Consider the following 18505-nt stretch of genomic DNA (forward strand, 5'->3'; position numbering starts at 1 on the left):
AAATGAAGAGTAACAAAACACAGGCATAGGTCAGATGTGCTATACAGAAATTTTCAAACCATTCCCTTATCTCACGTCTCTTGCTATGTATAATTTTGAAGCCAGTGAGTTCACATTTTTGAAGACTGAGATTGGACCATCTCTGAAGTCGGCTTCTCTGAGACCAAGTGTATGGCAGGTGTTGTTCAATATAAAGACATGCGTGTCCACTATGGGCAGAACCGTTTTGCTATCAATGAGTTTCCTCATGCCTTGAGGGTGTGAATAAAGAAGAGGAAGCCTACTTTTGAGAATGGTGGATTTTAGGCTGGTGCGCTCAACTGTTGTTAGAAGCTCTGGCAAGCGCATCACATTAGGATGTAGGTTTTCATTTGTTTCTTAGCACTCTCTAATGTGGTGATGGCAGAATTAACAATGGAGATGCGATCTGGTCCAGGTGAAAGATTCTCAAATGGTTTGCATTATAAGTCATCGTGGCGTTTGGGTGCTTGGAGGTAACCAGTATTATACTATGGTCAAAGTGTCTGGGTTTCAGTTACCAGTTGCTTCTATGGAGGAAGTGACAGAAGCTCCATTGTGAAATGTACGCTGCAGCCTGAGATTCACAACTATATAGGCATTCGCATGATAGCATGTCAGGAGGTCATAGGGAATGGAAAAAGTATCAATCCAGTTAAGTATGGCCCAGGAAGGTAAATGAGTGGATGGTGGTGAAATGTCTCATTGGTTATTGTGTCTGCCACACTGACATACCCAGTAAGTTCCTTCTGGGGCCCAGAATATCGAATGTTGGTAACACCCTTACTTGCAACAATATTTTCTTTTATTCGCCTGATGTTTTAAGTTGCTCTCAAGGTTTCTATCCAGTGAGAAGCGTGCATATTTTGTGGTTATATCCATACTCCTACTGTGTTGTATCAGCTGTCCTTCAATTTTCAAGATGCAGCTTGTTTATTGTTCTGTGTAAACTTCTATGGGATGAGGTCACAAGGCAGTGTCCTGGTTCACCCTTTTATTGGAGCCGAGAGCTGGGCACTAGCCATGCCTAATCCGGCCTTGTCTTGCTTACCAATACTAGTACCAGATGGGTCGTTTGAGGCAGGATTCCCCTAATGATAAGTAGATGATAAACCAATAAACAGCACAGCGAAAAATTATTTTTATCAACCTTTCTCATAAAACAACAATTAGGTTACAGACCTATATGAGCAGAAGATGGTAGTGGCCCAAGAAGAGAATGTAATGTAACAAAGGCCTGACTAGGTAGCCTGGTCTTAACAGCAGTATGTCGGTCTTAGCGGCCTCGACACACAGCGAGCTTCCACGTGCCCAGTTCTGTAGGTTTCCTCGGCGTTTTGGATCTGTTGAAGATCACGATCAGTGGAAACGTTGATGTATGTTTCAGTGTCATCATCCATGTTGCACCCCCATTTTCTACTAGTTAGTGTCAAAATCATCAAACTAGTTTAGCTATTGTTTGATACAGGAGACGTGCTTTTATATTAATTTGGAAGTGCCATGACAATAGTTTTAATATATTTCTAACTGGATGGAACATGTATTTATTTGTTTGTATGGTGCCCATTCACGTTTAAATAACAGTGTTCCCAAAATAGCGATTATTTCTGCAGGGCACTAATAATAAAAGAGCTTTAAGAAATTTTTATTTTATTTTTAAAATGTAGTTCTCAAATGTACCTTTTCACACAATAAACATAGCAAAAATGTAATGTACACTACTGATGTAGACCTGTTTCTGGTTGGAAAGGGCCGCTTTCAGAAGCCACTCTAAGTACACAAAGGAAATCTGATCATGAGATGTACATTCAGAATTAAAGACATTTTGTAACCGTAGTATGTGCATGTAGCATCCTGATTTAATGAACAGGACTTCAAGTCGAAATAGTTCATTATCAGGGAATGGCATAATGACGGGGACTTCTGGCTGTGTTTAGCTTCATAATGCGGCAGAATGTTCATTAGAATTTACCTTTAAACATGTATCATTAACCATAATTCAGCCAACTGTGTTCCATCTTCTTGTTCTCTTTGTCCTACTTTGCTGAACAGTTCCCTGTGGCCATGAATGTTGAGAAGGGCGGTTTTGTTTCTTCCAATGTCTCAGATTTCATTCCAATCTAAGCAATCTTCCCAACGCACAGGAGTCATATGTATCTTGGTTGTATATGGGACCAGTCTACTATGGGGGCAGGCACAGCAGTACCCTCGTTCTGGTTTACATCGACTTGACAGTCACTGGCTCACCAGGGCTCAGTTTCCACCAAACTACCAGCAGTGCCGATCCAGACCTGGAGATCGGTTAATCCTACTTATTCCCAGCAGGTGGATTAGCTGCTGAGAGGAGGTGTGGATTAATGCAGTCGTTGAGTGATGGAAACACGCACCCACCCACCCACTTGTCATGATCCTAACGTATCCCGTGACTATCCCGCATTAAACGTATACACACACCCATAGGCGTGCACGTACAGGACAGTCTCTCTCTTTCATACACACAAACAAGCGCTCCACTGGCTAATAATCACTCTTCTAGGCGCATAGCCTCAGTGTACTAGGCACACCCTCTCTCCACTGCATCTTGGAACGCACTCCAGTCCCCAGAGTACTGTCCACCCTGCTGTGCACCCTCCTTATGGGGTGAGCAGCTGCTCCACCGGTGCTGGCGTGAACTCTAGGCCTCCTATTTTCCCTTCAGCCCCCGACACTTGAGTCTTACACATCGGTGCCAACAATAGGGATAAAGGCTAAACACGGGTTCAACAAATCTAACATTCCCTATTACTTTATTAATTTGTTCCCCAAATACAGAGTTTTATCAATACACATTTCTATTTCACACCCTACAAACCACTAGGGTGAAAAGGCGCTCTTAAAAATCGGAGGCTTAGACTTAAAACACCGAAACCAGGGAAATCTCTTCACTTTACATAGTAAATCATGTGATTTTACTATACACAGTAGCCAGAGTAAGCGATGCACAGCCTTTCTCTGTTTAATTACAGAATCTGAAGATTTCCTGGAGGAATTTGTAATCTGACAGAACATTCCTAAAAAAGCAGAAAACGCCGGGTAACTTATACATGAAAGTTAACCGATGATGATGTTGGAGGCCCCGCCACCCCATTGCAGCTGGTCATGCAAATGACCTTGGTGAAGCAGCAAGGGTGGAATCAGCGATTGACAGTAAGTTTCAGGTTCAGGGCACCCTAGACCTCAGGTCAGATGGTCAAGAAGAAACTGTACGTTATCGGTAAATTCATTCCTTTTCTGTCCCATTCCTTGCAGCGTCACCGGATGGAGAGATTCGTGTGGTGGTTCATACGAGACAGGGCAATACTTGTCATTCAGCACCAGCCAGGCGGCATCTGGATCTACGCGGATGAGGCTAAGGAACGTACTAAATGGGCAAAAACAAAGTAACATGTAAGCAGCGGAGCAATTTGTTTTAAACAAACCATTACATGTTCAGTTACTACACTCTTTCCCAAAACAACACCATGCCTGGGGAGCTTGGGTGGTTCGAAAAGCTTCTAATACATTTCTACCCTCTAAGACTATCTTTCATCAGTGATCAAGATAGGATTCTCCATCTCTCTCTCTTCTTGTGCTCTCCATCCCACTTTAAGTCCCTGTTGTCCGACCTCAGCAAATAGGGACCACCTTAGGGTGACCTACAGAGTTTCATACAACAAACCTACCACCCTGCGTCTGGCAAATAACGGACATGAACTAGGAAGGGGGGTAGTGATATAGGCAATGGTGAAAGTAAAACATCACAATAGGTTTCAATGTTATATTACGTTTACAATGCAAATTCAGACCAAATCCCAGAGACAACAAGCTTCTGAAACATACTTTTGTAATACAATGAACTCTGTGTGTACACAGATGGCTTTCCCAGAAATGCAATATTGAAACTATTCAGCTTTATTATGTCGGTCATATTATTTTTTAAACAAATTGGAAAGCTAGTATTAGAAGTTAATAAGTCTGGTTTGAACACTGAGTCCTGTTTGAAAAATTAAAATTGCCTAGGTCACTGGATAAAAAAAAAAAAAAAACTTTCTGTACATAATGCACCTAACAACATAAGTATTAAGGGCCATACGTAGAAAAGTTTTTAGCAGACGCAAACGGCAAACTGGGCCTTTTACGACCGCTAAATGGTCTTTTGACACATACCAACCCTATTTTGCAAATCGTAACCAATTTCCGAATCACAAAATAGGGCTAGCGAAGCCGGTATTAAGAAGGGGCTTGTTAAGAGTGTCCCTTTCTAATAGGGAGTCACAGTGGCATGTATGAATGTTTTGCACCCAAAATGTGGTGGCAAAACATTAATCTTTTACTGACTCCTTGAAGAAGGTGGTAACACATTTGATTCGCAAACTGGAAGGGAGTCCCAAATGGACCCCTTCCCCTTTTGTGAATGTGGGCACCAACATTTTTTAAGAGCAGGCAGTGGTCCCACAGACCACTGCCTGCTCTTAAAAACATGAAAAGAACACGTTTCATTTTAAATGCACTCAGTTTTCCTTTAAGAACGGGATGAATTAAAAAACAATGCTTTATTTAAACAGTAATCAAGACATAGTGGTCTGGTGACCCCAGCAGGCCACCATCCCTGCGACTGCAGGCCATTACCAATGGGTCGCAAGTTGCAACCTGCCTCATGAATATTGATGAGGCAGGTCCCTTGCGACGCATCTGGGAATCACAAACACTGTCTGAGACACTGTTGTACATCAAATTTTGTGAGTTCCTAATTGCGAGTTGCAAGAAGCTGCAATTAGGAACTCGCAAAATATAGTGATAGTACATGTGGCCCTTACTGTGGGATGATTGAATGTACTTTTGCATGCATTTGAAAGCAAGTAGTCCATAGGAGGTGGAATGACACACCAAACAACCAACAGCACAAGGTGAGAGATAAATACTTCTCTGCGTGGAGCCGAAGCCTACTTCATAAGGATTTGACAATAGGTCATGCAAACAGCAGTGCTGCCTAACTAGACCTGTAAAATGGTTTTATAGGAATACAGTGATATTCAGAACTTTGAATTGACAAACGGTGGCATAGCGCTCCATATAAGGTAACAGACCTGATGCAAATTGCTCTTCGGGGAACTTCATAGTGATTTCCTGTTGTGGAACACTGCCACCCTTGATCTGGCTCTTTCCCTCTATTCCACAAAGTAATTTACTGGTGGTGTAGGGTAGGGTTGACTAAACAGTACCTCCAGGGTATGGGTAACTTTTAGACGAGACCGACTAGGTTTATAACCCTCTGGGATGCACATTTCCCTTGTCCTGACATGCAAAGCTTAGAACTACCATCCATAAAGAAGAAGAATTGCCAAATCCATTGGTATCCTGATGAGCAACAAAGATTTCGGCAAATGATATTGGTTAGTATATTTCCTGTTAAGTCTTACATCACACTCAATCTTGCATACCGAATCACGCCTAGAACAGTGCTAAACACTGCTGTAATGAGTTCGAAGCGCCCCCGTTTCGCAATCACTCAAAACATAAAAAAACTCTCCTTTGTATGCAACCAAAACCCTCCTTCATCCATGCACTGGAAGATTGGGCCCTATTTAGTCAAGCAAGTTCTATACAGTGAAACAAGACACAACATTATGAGCCTTTCTTCATTTCCCCTATATCTCCTATGTTGTTATGATCAACTCACCTTTCCAACATATTCTCAGTGTGGCTTTTATGCAGACATCTGAAAATGGCGATATATTATTCTTTTTAGGAATGATCCTTAATAAATGTCATACTAGAGGATTGTTTCGGTACATGTCTGAGAAAATGTTTGCCTTTCAAGCTCCGTTTTCACGCTTGTAGTTTTATGTAACTTGCACAAGCACTGCTGCCAAATACCAAGACACTTCATGAAAAGTAGGTTCCATGACCATATACAGGAGTGAGGTGAAAGGCCTCTTTTATAAGATTACAGAATTCCAGTACCTAAAATAGCCGACCAACAGGCCATGTCCTCTTTCTCAATCATGCTATGTGTGCTTTTTGCCTCTAAAAAATTGTGACGCGAATGGCCTATCTAGTTTACAACCATCCTTTCCTTGCATTAGCATTGCACCTATACAACAGTCACTGCCATCAGTTACAATTATGGAGCGATCTCTCTTGTCATAAGTTTCTTACTCCACAGCATCCACAATTCAAGTTTTAATTTGTTCAAATCTGTTCTTACAAGCCTGAAAACACTCGAAAGTGGCATTTTTGAATAATGCCAGCAGCACTATAGTCTTCTCTGACAAATGATCCAGAAATTGCAATCTGCAGTTTCCAGAAACACACACAAATGTTCTTTATTCTCAAGTATTGGTGTCCATTCATTTATCTGTACTAACTTCTTGATCTGATTTATTCTGCTGCCAGATACCGATTGGTCCAGATATTCCACTTCGTGAACAGCAAACATGCACTTACTCACAACAATCGCCAAACCTCTTAGACTTGGCATTGTTAGTGTGGTCTTTCCCCAGACATTTTGCATTTTAGCTGTTTTGTTGCTGTGTCTTTTGGTTGGCCTTAGGACTCTGAGCACTTTGCCACTGCTAACCAGTGCTAAAGAGCATGTGCTTCACCCCTACACATGGTAAAATTGGTGTATCCACAATTGGCACATTTAATTTACATGTACGTCCCTTGTAAAGTGGTATACCATATACCCAGGTCATGTAAACTAAATGCTATTAGCGGGCCTGCAGCAGTGGTTGTGCCACCCACTTAGGTAGCCCTGTACACATTTCTCAGGCTTGCCACTGCATAACCTGTGTGCAGTCTCACTGCCACCCCAGCTTGGCATTCAAAACCTCTTGCCAAGCCTTAAGCTCCCCTTTTCTTGCATACAAGTACTCTCTAAGGTAGGCCTTAAGTAGCCCACAGGGAAGAGTGCCACTTAAGCAAAAGGCAGGGCATGTGCTTCTAAGTCTTTAGTGTCCTGGTAATGAAAAACTCCCCAAATAATTTTTCTTTACTGTGAGGCCTGCCCCTCTCCTAGACCAGCATTAGGAAATCCTTATGCTACCTTTAAGCTGTAATTACTGATCTGAGCAGATTTACTGAACAGTGTCTAGTATCATTGGAATGAGCATGATAAATCCTCTTTACTGGTAAAGTCAGATTTATCATTACTATTTTTGAAATGACACTTTTAGAAAGTGGGCGTTTCTCTGCTCTCACAGCCCTGCATGTCTTCAGCATACATATGTCCTGGATTAGGTGACAGCTACACTTGTGCATTCCCATCAGTCACCCACAACACAGGATACTCAACTGCATCTGCATACTGATGGGTCTTCCTCATCTCAAAAGGTATTGGCCAGAGCCTTCACGAAGGGGCTGATTACCCCCTCCTGATAGGCAGGAGCCGGGTCCGAGCTGAAAGGAGGACACTTGCACTTCACAGAAATCTTTTGAAGTCATGCCCCACATCAAATGCACTTTTTGGTGTAAGTACTGGGCCTCTGACCTACTAAAATCAGTACAATTGTGGGCTCAAGGAATATCTGCCTGAGTAAGGACTGCTGTGCTGGAGGATCGCCACTCTGCTGCGACTGACAACAGTTTCCAGGAACTGCTGCCTTGCTGAACTGCCCTGTTGCCTGCTGATCTCTGCCCTGCAACTCAAGACTCAACCATCATCCCCAGAGTGACTCCAAGGGCTTGCCGACTTGCCCCGGTTTCTACGCCAGGCCTCTGGGATATCAAAGCCCTCAAGCCCGGCTTCGCTGCAGCCCACTGCTCATCTGGCCAAGATTCCAGCCCACCTTCATTGCAGCCCACCACTCATCTAACCAAGGTCTCAGTGCAGCTTTACTCCAGCCTGCCGCTCCCTCTGATCAAGATTTCAGGGTGGCTTCATTGCAGTTCGCAGCTCATTTAGCCAAGATTTGTGCGGCTTCGTTGCGGCCTGCTTCTCACCCAATCAGGACTTCAGAGCGCCCTTGCAGCAATCTGCCATCCATCACACCAGGACTTCAGAGCAGCTTCAGTGTGAGCCGTCATCCATGTTGCCAAGTGATGGAGACGTGCGATATGCTTCCCGAACCCAGACGCCCTTTAAGCTTCCGCTGCACTCTGTGCATACCGAGGATATAATACCTTCTACTTTTCACCCGGGCCGCTCCCGAAAGACCCGATCAACCTATTCTGCACTCATCGCAGGACACCTGTATTCTCACAAAATACCATAAGGCCTCTAAAATAAGCCTCATACAAAGTGCGCTTAATATTATATCTTGTAAAAGTGAATACTCGTTGAATTGAATTTTTGTTGCTTTTGGTCTTGATCTATTCAGATAAATAACCTGTATTTTTTTAATACACCTGTGTGGACTCCTTCTTGTGGTATGTCATTGTGATTACTATGTGTCGCGCAAATACTTTACACATTGCCTTCTAAGTTAAGCCTGTCTGCTCTGTGCCAAGCTTCCAGAAGGTGAGTACAGGTTCATATAAGTTATGTATTTGACTTTCATTGACTATGACTGTGGTTCCTAATTGGACAGGGTGTATACCCCTGCCAACTGAAGACCCAAGTTCTAATACTGTCTCACTCAAAACCTTCAGAACCTTGCTCAATACAAGCTTCTTACCCAAACCAAGATGCCATCCTAAAAATACCTCATTCAATGTATTCCCTCAAATAACCTTTCAAGGCCTTCTGAAGAAAACAGTAGAGTGAAGACAAGCTCATTACCTTGAACCTGTAAATACCTTTTGGAAATATGAAAATAGGATATAACAAACATGTATGCAACCTAATTTTAATCAACAGATGAGCACACTTTACCTTCTCCTATTGGGTAAATCATCTCATTGTTTATTAATACGAGATGTCTGATACCAAACATCCCTATTTTCAGTGAAGCCATCATGTAGCTGGGGAACTCATACTGACCAGTGTCCAGTACGTGTATTTAAAATGGCTTCCATGTTCACTTACTATGTCTAAAAATCAATAAGGACATAGCAGGGGCATATCTTTTCCTGCAGATGTGGACACGTGATATAAGGCACCCTCCCTAAGGGCTGTAACACAACTGTAGGGGTGACTTACAAATATTACATGCAGTGTTTAGGGTATATGGCACACATGTGCTGCAGGTCATAGGGGCCCTCTTCAGCACCATGCTGTAAGCATAAGAGGTACCATTTACTAGGGACTTACAAAGGTGCTTAAGGGCCTGGCCACTTGCAGATCAAGTGACCAGGTGTCTTGTTTTGGGGAAGGGACACTGGCACTGGGGACCTCAGTCAAAGTTGCATCAAAAACCTGGCAATAAGTGAGGGTGGTACTGCAACAAGAACCCAGCTTCCTACAGATCTGTAACAATGTGAAACCCCTTAAGCAGTGGCAGCTGGTGACCATTAAAAGTGGTGGGGTGTAATCTTTGACTTGAATTCCAGTGACCGAGACTCACTCACTTATTTGGAGGGTTTGATCACACTTGCATGCAGTCTTAATCTTTCACTTATTCTCATTCACTTACTCTCATTTACACTTGCACTCACTTTTACTTACTCTGACTCAGTCTCGCTGACATGGTGTCTCTGTCATTCTCCCCCTGACTCACTCAGAGTCACACATTCACAGTTACTCTCAGTCCGATTCATTCTCACTCCTTCTTATTCACTCATTCTCACCTAGTTTCCATGAGTCTCCTTGTGAATCACTTGTTCTCATTGATTCACTCAGTCCCACTCACTTCGATTTAGTCAGGCTCACTGTGACTCACTTACACTCAAACAGTACCATTGATTCTCACTCAGTCCCACTCAGCCTCATTTATTCTGACTCACACAATCTCACTATGACTCAGTCAGTCTTACTCATTACCACTCAGTCTCACTCATTCTCACCTAGTTTCTGAGTTTCCCCATGATCCTTTTCTTCTCTCTGTTTCACTCAGTCCGATTCACTTAATCTCACTGTGACTCACTCATACGCAATCAGTTTTTCTCATTCCGTCTCAGAATCACTCGTTCTGACTCACTCAATCTCACTCTGGCCCAGTCTCACTCATTCAAACGGGCATACTCATTCTGATTCACTCAATATCATTCTGACTTACTCATACTCACTCACAGACACTTCTTTCAACTCAGTCTTAATCTGACGTAATTATTCTCAGTCTCACTCAGTCTCACTCATTATCACACTGACCTGCTGTCTCACTCACTCTCTGACTCACTAAGACTCACTCCGCCTTGACCTAGTCTTGCACACAGTGACTATCAGTAACACTTGCTGTCATCCTCCCTCGCTCATTCATTCATACTCAATTGTACTCACTCTTCCTATCACTCATTTTAACTCAGACACTCTCACTTTTATTCACACATAGACGCAGGCATGCTAACATATACATACGCTCTCCAACGGACACGCACTTACAGCACTAAAAACATTTTTGACTTATCTTGCTGTTTGTGCAGTTCCTATTTCTGCTTCTTTCTGCTTTTAGTGCTTGAAAACTAAAACCCTAAACCTGTGCATTCCAAATTCTAAGGTTTTAGTCTGCGCATTCACCCCACCCTTTCCCATTCTGTGACGTGTTAGGACGGGGTAAGGTGACTGGCTAATAGACGTGTAGTCATGGGCACTAAAGGGCTTGAGCCAGCATCACCTGATGCTACCTTTAGCTGTGACACTTTAACATGTCACAGATTGGGATCCATTTAGTCGTGGTAAGGCCCAAGGACAGGCTTGGCTTTTCATCAGCTCTGAACACTCACTCATGACTGGTGCAGGCACACCCTTGTGCGCCTGTGCTAGACATCAGACATTCTCATCAGCTGTTTCGGGCTGCTGAAGAATGGCAGTTTCTTTACCATACCAAGAGCGACTAAACAATTGCTTTTCACTCCTGGTATAACAATGGAGGCACAGCCCTAATGGGAAAATCACCATTGGTTGGCCAATTGTTTGGCAGTAGACCTGGACAATAAAATAAAATAAAAAAACAGATTCACAATCTGTAGATCTCAAAGTAAGACCATGAACAATGTCAATTAGTAGGTGTAATTTTGTAAAGCAAACTGTCTTTGTGTGCCCCTAGCTAATAAAAAGGAGTTTGGACTTGAAAAAAGTATTTTTGTGTGCAGTTTTTATGGTCTTGCTTGACTGGCCGCTGCCGGCATACAATTATGTGACCATCAATAGAGAGGGGCTTTGGCTCTGCCCACATCTTGGGAGCCAGTTGTACATCTTGATTTGGCAGAAGTTGTGTGCTTCCACAAAATAATGCCTGTCCTGTAGCAGTTGTGATCACCAGTATAAGGGGCACACACGACATTGGAATGCTATTAAAGAGTCTTAGATAACTAGATAATTTAAGTGTGGCGGCAGCACAGATGTGAGGAGGGAAGTCATTAACCTACACAGATTTCAATTCTGGCTGGACAGTGCAACCGTTTCTGGATTTTTTTAACCTACACTGATATTTTTCTGCAGTTCTTTGCTCCCACGCAAATACATTTTTATTGTCACGCTATTTACTTGCAATGCTTCACATTAACATACAACAGTAACTTAAAGCAAGGCCTAATGGTATTGCCAATGCTTGTTAAACATCGTTTTACATACCAATTGGGAAGGTGCAGACAAAAGAAAACAACTTCAAGAAGTTATATGGAAGAAGCAGTAAGCTTTATTTAATACACCCCATCCAGCAGCTGGTCTCTCCTCAACTAATGATGGCGTGTGCTGCACACGCATTAGTCAGGACATCACACTTTTCTCTCCCTAATAACATTTCAACACAAACGGTCATAATAAACAAAATATTGCAGACATATGAAATTACTCTTAAATCAAATCGTAAAATTATACACTGTACACATTTTCCAATATGCCAACAGAATCATCTTGAACGCATGACTTACTAGTTAACAACATAATCTTGCCTCCTGTAACTCATTCTTCTGTCAACCTCATTTCTGTAATTCTGATTTGGAAATTAAATTCTGCTGTGCTTTGATGGACTGTCCTGTAACTCCATAACTTTTACTGTTGTATTAAAATTCCAACTCTACCATCATCTGTTTGATGGCATTCTTAAGCACTGATTACCTCCCTTTTTTGTGTGAATTTGGACCACTGACCACACCTTACAAGTGCTCTTATCGTCCCAATGTCACCAACTAAAGTTATCTTTTACTTAATTGCATTTATCAAAATACTCTTTTTTTTCTGACACAAGATTTATATCATGCTAACTACTAGGTCCATTGAATTTTACTCTTTTACCCCATACCATCCAACTTAGACATAGTTTTGTGCTTGGAGAATTAACCTTAAGCAACTCAAAGGGTGACATCCCTGTGGAGGAGTGTGGAGTCATATGATATGCTGTGATGCAATCTTGTAAACCCTTTCTCCAGTCTAAATTGCTCATTTCCGTCAACTTTATGCTTTCTTTCAGGGTTTTATTAAGCCTTTCAACAACTCAATTTGTCTCCGGATATTATATTGAACTTTTCTTGTTCTCAATCCCACATTAAAAAAAGAAAATTATCAAACTCACTTGAGCAGAATTGAGGACTATTATCAGTAAATAGTGCCTTGGGATAGCTTTCACTTTTGATCACTTAATTCAAAATTTTGATCACTTAATTCAAAAACTTTATTATACTTGTCAAAGAAATATCTAGGACACAGCTAATTTCTGCAGACCAAGAATAAAGATTGAGGTGAATTAACAAGTAAGGGAATTGATGTTCTCCTCAAAGTAGACCAACAATATCATTGCTACCTCCTCCCATAAATGTTCTGGCAATTTCCTGCATACCATGGGAATATGTCTCATAATCAGGCTTTTATCTCTGTTACAACATTCTATGCAATCTTACACATATCTTTCAACCTCTGTATCTAAACCAGTCTAGCAAAAATTGAAACATAAGTCTTCCCTTGGTCTTAACAATGCCCATGTGTCCCTCATATGGTAGAAAAATATGTTTATACCTTAACCCCACAGGCCGGAGAGGAGGATACCTTTGTTAACTGCTAATTCTCCCTTCAACATTGACCAAGGGTTGGCAAGGACATGGGGTCTGTTAATCTTCATGGCACCAGAAATCCCAATCATCAATTAACCTTCTCCAGCTCACACAGCCAATTTTCTTCAGAAATAGCACCAGAGGTAATTCACACACACTGAACGACTTCTCAAACAACTCATCTTCTACTTCACCAGATTCCTCACTGTTGATTCTTACCAGGCATGAAAGGCAATCTGCTAAATATTGTTTTGTACCTGGTATGTACTCTAATGCATAGCTGAAATCTTGCAAAGCAATAATATACCTCCTTATCCTGGCAGAAGTCGTATCTAGTCCTTTTCTCTAATTATTTCCTTCAAAGGTTTGTGATCTGACCTAACACTGACTTAAGTACCCCACACAATATCCAAGGCCCAGTATATACCAAGAGATTTTAATCGGATTACTAAATATTTTCATTCTCCTTCTTTGAAACTTCTGGAGGCACATGCAATTAACTCTTTCACACCTTTCCTTTTCTGGTTTAACACAGCTCCTAGACCTTTTAAGCTTGTGTCCGTTACTCTGATTGTCTCATCACCTGGAACAAAACCTTTTAAACTCAGAGCCTTTTCCAAATCGTTCTTTACCTCCTCATATTCCATCTTACACTCGTCACTCCACGCAAACGCAGCCCTCTTACTTAAAAGTGATCTTAAATTAACTGTTTTCTTTGCATAATTCTGGACAAATTTGTTGTAATATTCTGTCATTCCTAAAAATGAAACTAACCTGTCTTTATTTTTAGGCTCCTCCACTTTCATTATCATCTCCACAAGTTCTCTTTTTGGTAAAATGCCATTACATAAAATGAGATGACCTAGATAGTATATTTAATGCAGACAAAACGTATATTTATCAGTGAGTCATCTTGGCAGCACCTGACCCCTTTCAGACTCTTTAATACATCTTTCATCACCCTTTGGAAAACTGAAGTTGGTGATTTGAGGCCAAACAGCAGTCTCTTAAATTTGAAGGCACTCATCAGTGTTATGAATCCAGTAAGATCTTGAGAGACCTAGGCCAATTCAAATTGATAATAAGTCAAAGTTATGTTGAGTGTGACGAATACATTTGCCCCTGCCAAGGTTGTTACTAATTCCTCAATATTAGGAAGGAACATTTATCCACAACAACCTCATTGAGAGTCCTCAAATCAACGCAAAGGTGGATATCTACATTCTGTATTTTTGCCACAACAATGGGTGACAGACACTCAGTGGCTTCAACAGGTTCTATCATCCCCATATCATCAGTTTCTGTATTTCATTTCCCACACTCTCTTGCATACTTAAAGGAATGTGTCATAATTTAGCTACCACAGGTATCACATCTCTTTTAAGCTTTGTGTGGTGCTTATATCCTTTCAAGCAACCTAATTTGTCTTGAAGCAGGCGAGGAAACGTTGGCATAGTTTGTGGCACACTGACAAATTTCCTGAACAATTACTCGTGGGTCGGAATTGAGATCCAATTTGACACCCAGTAATTTCTGATGAGGCCATCCAATCAGACGGTCACCCTTTTGAAAAACATAGATCTTCTGTTAAACGTGGCATCTTCTGGTGTGGTTTCCCCTGACGTTTTTCTTTCTGACCTCCTGTTTTGACTGTGTGCTTAACTTCATATTTGCTGGCTTTAGGACGCTAAAATGCATATGCTCTGTGTCTAAAACATGGTAACATTGGCTTCTCCATGATTGGCATATTTAATTTACTGAGAAGTCCCCAGTAAAGTGAACTAGGTGCATCCAGGGCTTGTAAATCAAACGCTACTAGTGGGCTTGCAGCACTGATTGTGCCACCCACTACAGTAGCCTTTCAAACATGTCTCAAGCCTGTGAATGCAAAGCCTGTGTGTGCAGTTTAAACTGCTATTTAGAGCTAGCAAGTGTACCCACTTTCCAGGCCCAAACTTTCTTTTATATTACATGTAAGTCACGCCTAAGGTAGGCCCTAGTTAGCCCTGATGGCACAGCAGAGTGTATTTAAAAAGTTGGACATGTACTTTTACGTTTAACATGCCTGAATAGTGAAAAAAAACTCTTACATTGTTTTTCACTGTTGAAATAACTATCTCTCCCATAGGCTAGCATTGGGATTGCCTTAAAACATTGTTTAAGTGTACTTTCCAATTGGGAAAAGATAGAAATATGAAGTGTGGTGTCTCTGGTCTCACAATTTAAAAACACATCTTTTGGTGAAGGTGGTTTTTTAATTGATGGTCTGAAAATGCTGCTTTTAGAAAGTTGGCATTTTCTTACTTTAACCATTCTGTGCCTTAGCCTGTCTCTGAATATACGTCTGGGTTTAGGGATAGCTACATTTGTGCATTCTCTCCAGACGGCCACAAACAGGAAGGGCTTGGTGTGAAAGAAGATACATCTGCATTAATCTGCATACTGATAGTTGTCCTGGGCAGAGAGGAGGAGAGGCAGTTCACACTCACATATGAAGAGGCTGTGTCCTGCCCTTAGACAAAGGGCTTATTACCCTCTACTGGTAGTCTGTAGCCAGGGCTAGGTTGAAAGGGATTCTTGTGCACTTCAGATAATTCTTTTGAAGTTACCCCTACATCAAAGGCCTTTTTGGGTATAAGGGCTGGGCCTCTGACACCATATACCCAGAACACTTCTGGACTGAGGACATTCTCCCAGGAAGAAGGGTAGCTGGACTGTCAGAAGGGACTGCCACTGTGCTCTGGTGTGTTGTCATGCTGCCTGCTACTGCTTGCCTGGTAGAGAGCGGACTGGATCTAACTCTCTAAATCCTGCAATCTAAAGTTTTTCCAAGGGCCTGACTGAGTTTGGTTCCTGTTTCTGGAGTTTTGGGGATATCAAAGACTTCACTTGCATCTTGCTACCAGCATCTGGGCTCCTCTGCTGTGAGTCCTGGCCTGCCAAGGGATGTTAAATCGAGTCCTGGGCCCTTAGAGATAAGTGTGGTGCTTCAACACAAAAAAATGACATATCTGCAGTAGTGGTTCACTTGGAACGACGCATTCCACTACAGAAACACCGCTTTGCTTCTGCCTGCACCAAATTCCCGGATCCCACTCGGCGACTGCGTGACACAACAAACTAACTTTCAACGCAGCCCCGACTTGCCCGACACAGCACTGACGTATCGGAACCAGTACTCATCGCTTCTGGACATCGACGTATCAACGATGTTGCCCGATCAGAAAATAAGTTATCGCCTGCAAGCGTGACGCACCCCCTTATTGGACCAACTAATTGTCACAGAGCATTGATGCAACCAAAGTACTGTCATCCTGTCTATGTGATTCCTGTTACCGGCCCGCACTCAACAAATACTTTACACATTGCCTCTGTAGTTTAGCCTGACTGCTCTGTGCCAAGCTACCGGAGGTGAGCACAGTTAAACGTTTAGTGTGTATCTTACATGCCCTGACTAGGATTTTGGTCTGTACTAGAACAGAGTACTAAACTCTGCCAACTAGAGACCCAATTTCTACCATTGGTGATCAGCGGTGAGGATAGGACTTGTATTTGTGCATTGCATACAGTGATTGGTGTACACTAGTTCCATATCTCAGAGCATTACGTACCAATATACATTATTTTTCTCTTCAGCAACTTTTTGAGTTTTTGCAACAACCATGTCTCAATCTGGAGAGCCAGCAGCTGCAACTGCAGGGGTGGAGTTTGAGCAGGAGTAATTGGAAACCTACACGGTAAAGGACAGGCAGGAAGCCAGGAGACTCAAGCTGGAGCTGCCAAAGTTCAAAATGAAGAATGACCAGGCGAAAGCTATGGAGGAAAAGAGATTGGCCATTGAAGAAATAAAAAATCATTTGGCTCATGAGCTGAGCATGAAGGAGCTGGACCTGAAAGCCAATACAGTTGAGTCCAGTGTAGATGGTGGCAGCAAATCTTCACAGTGTCCTCTTACATAAGAGTACATACACCAAAGAGTCCGATAACTGACTGCAAGGTGGGAGAGGACATAGATCACTGGTTTGAGGCCTATGAGATTGCTTTACAAATGCACAGGATCCTTAAGGAGGATTGTAGGGCAGTTTGTGGAAGCAGATTCCCAACTGAGGGGAGGGGCACCTTACTAACCCAGAAGGGGGATGAGTAAATAAGGTATTCCGCCATGAAGAAGGCCCTAAACATGAAATATGGGTTGACCCCAGAGATGTACAGGCAGACGTTTAGGAAGAGTGTTAGGCTTCTTCCTCAGACCTGGGTAGATAGTGAGGATTCTTTCTGCAAGGCACTGGATACCCGGGTGATGGGAAGTGATGTGACATACTCTCAGGGGCCGAACAATTTTATAATACAAGAGAACATGTTTAGTCTTTGTTTTACAGAGCTGCTCCAGCATGTGATTGATTGAAGGCTCTCTGGGGTCAGAGAGCTTACTAAGGAGGCAGACCGCTGGGTCAGCATCACGGTCCACAAGTAAGTTTCTGGGGGAGTCCCATCCAAGAGTGGGCAGGGTTCCTAGCAGAAGAAGGAGACAGAACGAAAATAAGAAGTTCTCTAAAGGGCTCCAAACTAGTTCTCAGGGTCAAGTTTCCCAACCCCTTACTGAGAAGAACAAATTGCTCGCATCAGGTAAAATTGCAGGGAAGGGCCCCCGGAAGTGCTTTGACTGTGGTCAGAAAGGGCACTTCAGAGGGGCTCCCGTGTGTCCTAAGCAGACACTACACCCAACTGGCAGACAGTCACCGGGGATGGCGAGTGTAGCCCTTGGGGAGGAGTTGGCCCCAGCTACTGGTGGGGAAACAGCTGAAATTACTCTAGCGTCCATGGGTGACAGTGAAATGGTACCCAGAACCCTCATGCCTGACAATACCAAGAAGTATAGGTAGTGGGTTACCATTAATGGGCATAGGGCGGAGGCTCAGAGAGACACAAGAGCGAGCATAACCGCCTTCCAGTGTCATCTGGTGTCTTCAGAGCAGGTAATCCCTAATGTGGTCCACAAAGCTGTTGCTGTAGACAACTGGGAGAGTCAATGTTTGGTGGCTCAGGTTCCCACTGAATGGGGAGGGTTTCAGGTTTCTTGAGGGTAGCTGTGAGTCCATCCATACCTGTGGATTGTCTGCTGGAGAATGACATGGAGCGTACCGCCTGGGAGGAGGTGGAGCTCAAGTCACACTTGGAGATGTTGGGGTTGCCTGAATGGGTGTGCCTGACCACACGGTCCATGGCAGCACACAAGGGTAGTCAGAAGGACCTGGAGCCTAAAAGAGTGGCACAGGTGTCTGCCAAAAAGTGGAAGGGCAAGGGGCACAGGAAACGTGCTCCTGAAATTCCAACGGACTGGGAGGAGGTTGACCTTGAGGGGGTCAGCCTGGAACCTACAGGGGGAGATGTGGTGAACTGGGGAACCTGCCTGAGCTGGTCAACTGGCAGCAGGAAGGAGGTG

At 42.9% G+C, this 18505-nt stretch overlaps 1 protein-coding gene across 2 annotated transcripts in view; it reads right to left on the reverse strand.

Annotated features, from left to right (window-relative positions):
- Positions 1-1642: 1642 nt before the first annotated feature.
- TTI1 (TELO2 interacting protein 1) overlaps positions 1643-18505 on the reverse strand; it is a 167303-nt gene continuing 150440 nt past the window's right edge. For both annotated transcript variants that reach the window (XM_069243735.1, XM_069243736.1), the window contains exon 8: positions 1643-3418. In XM_069243735.1, coding sequence (XP_069099836.1) covers positions 3235-3418 — 184 coding nt within the window. In that variant the 3' untranslated portion in view covers positions 1643-3234. The remainder of the gene's footprint in view (positions 3419-18505) is intronic.

This window comes from Pleurodeles waltl, chromosome 7 (genome assembly GCF_031143425.1).
Source record: "Pleurodeles waltl isolate 20211129_DDA chromosome 7, aPleWal1.hap1.20221129, whole genome shotgun sequence".
Taxonomy (NCBI): Eukaryota; Metazoa; Chordata; class Amphibia; order Caudata; family Salamandridae; genus Pleurodeles; species Pleurodeles waltl.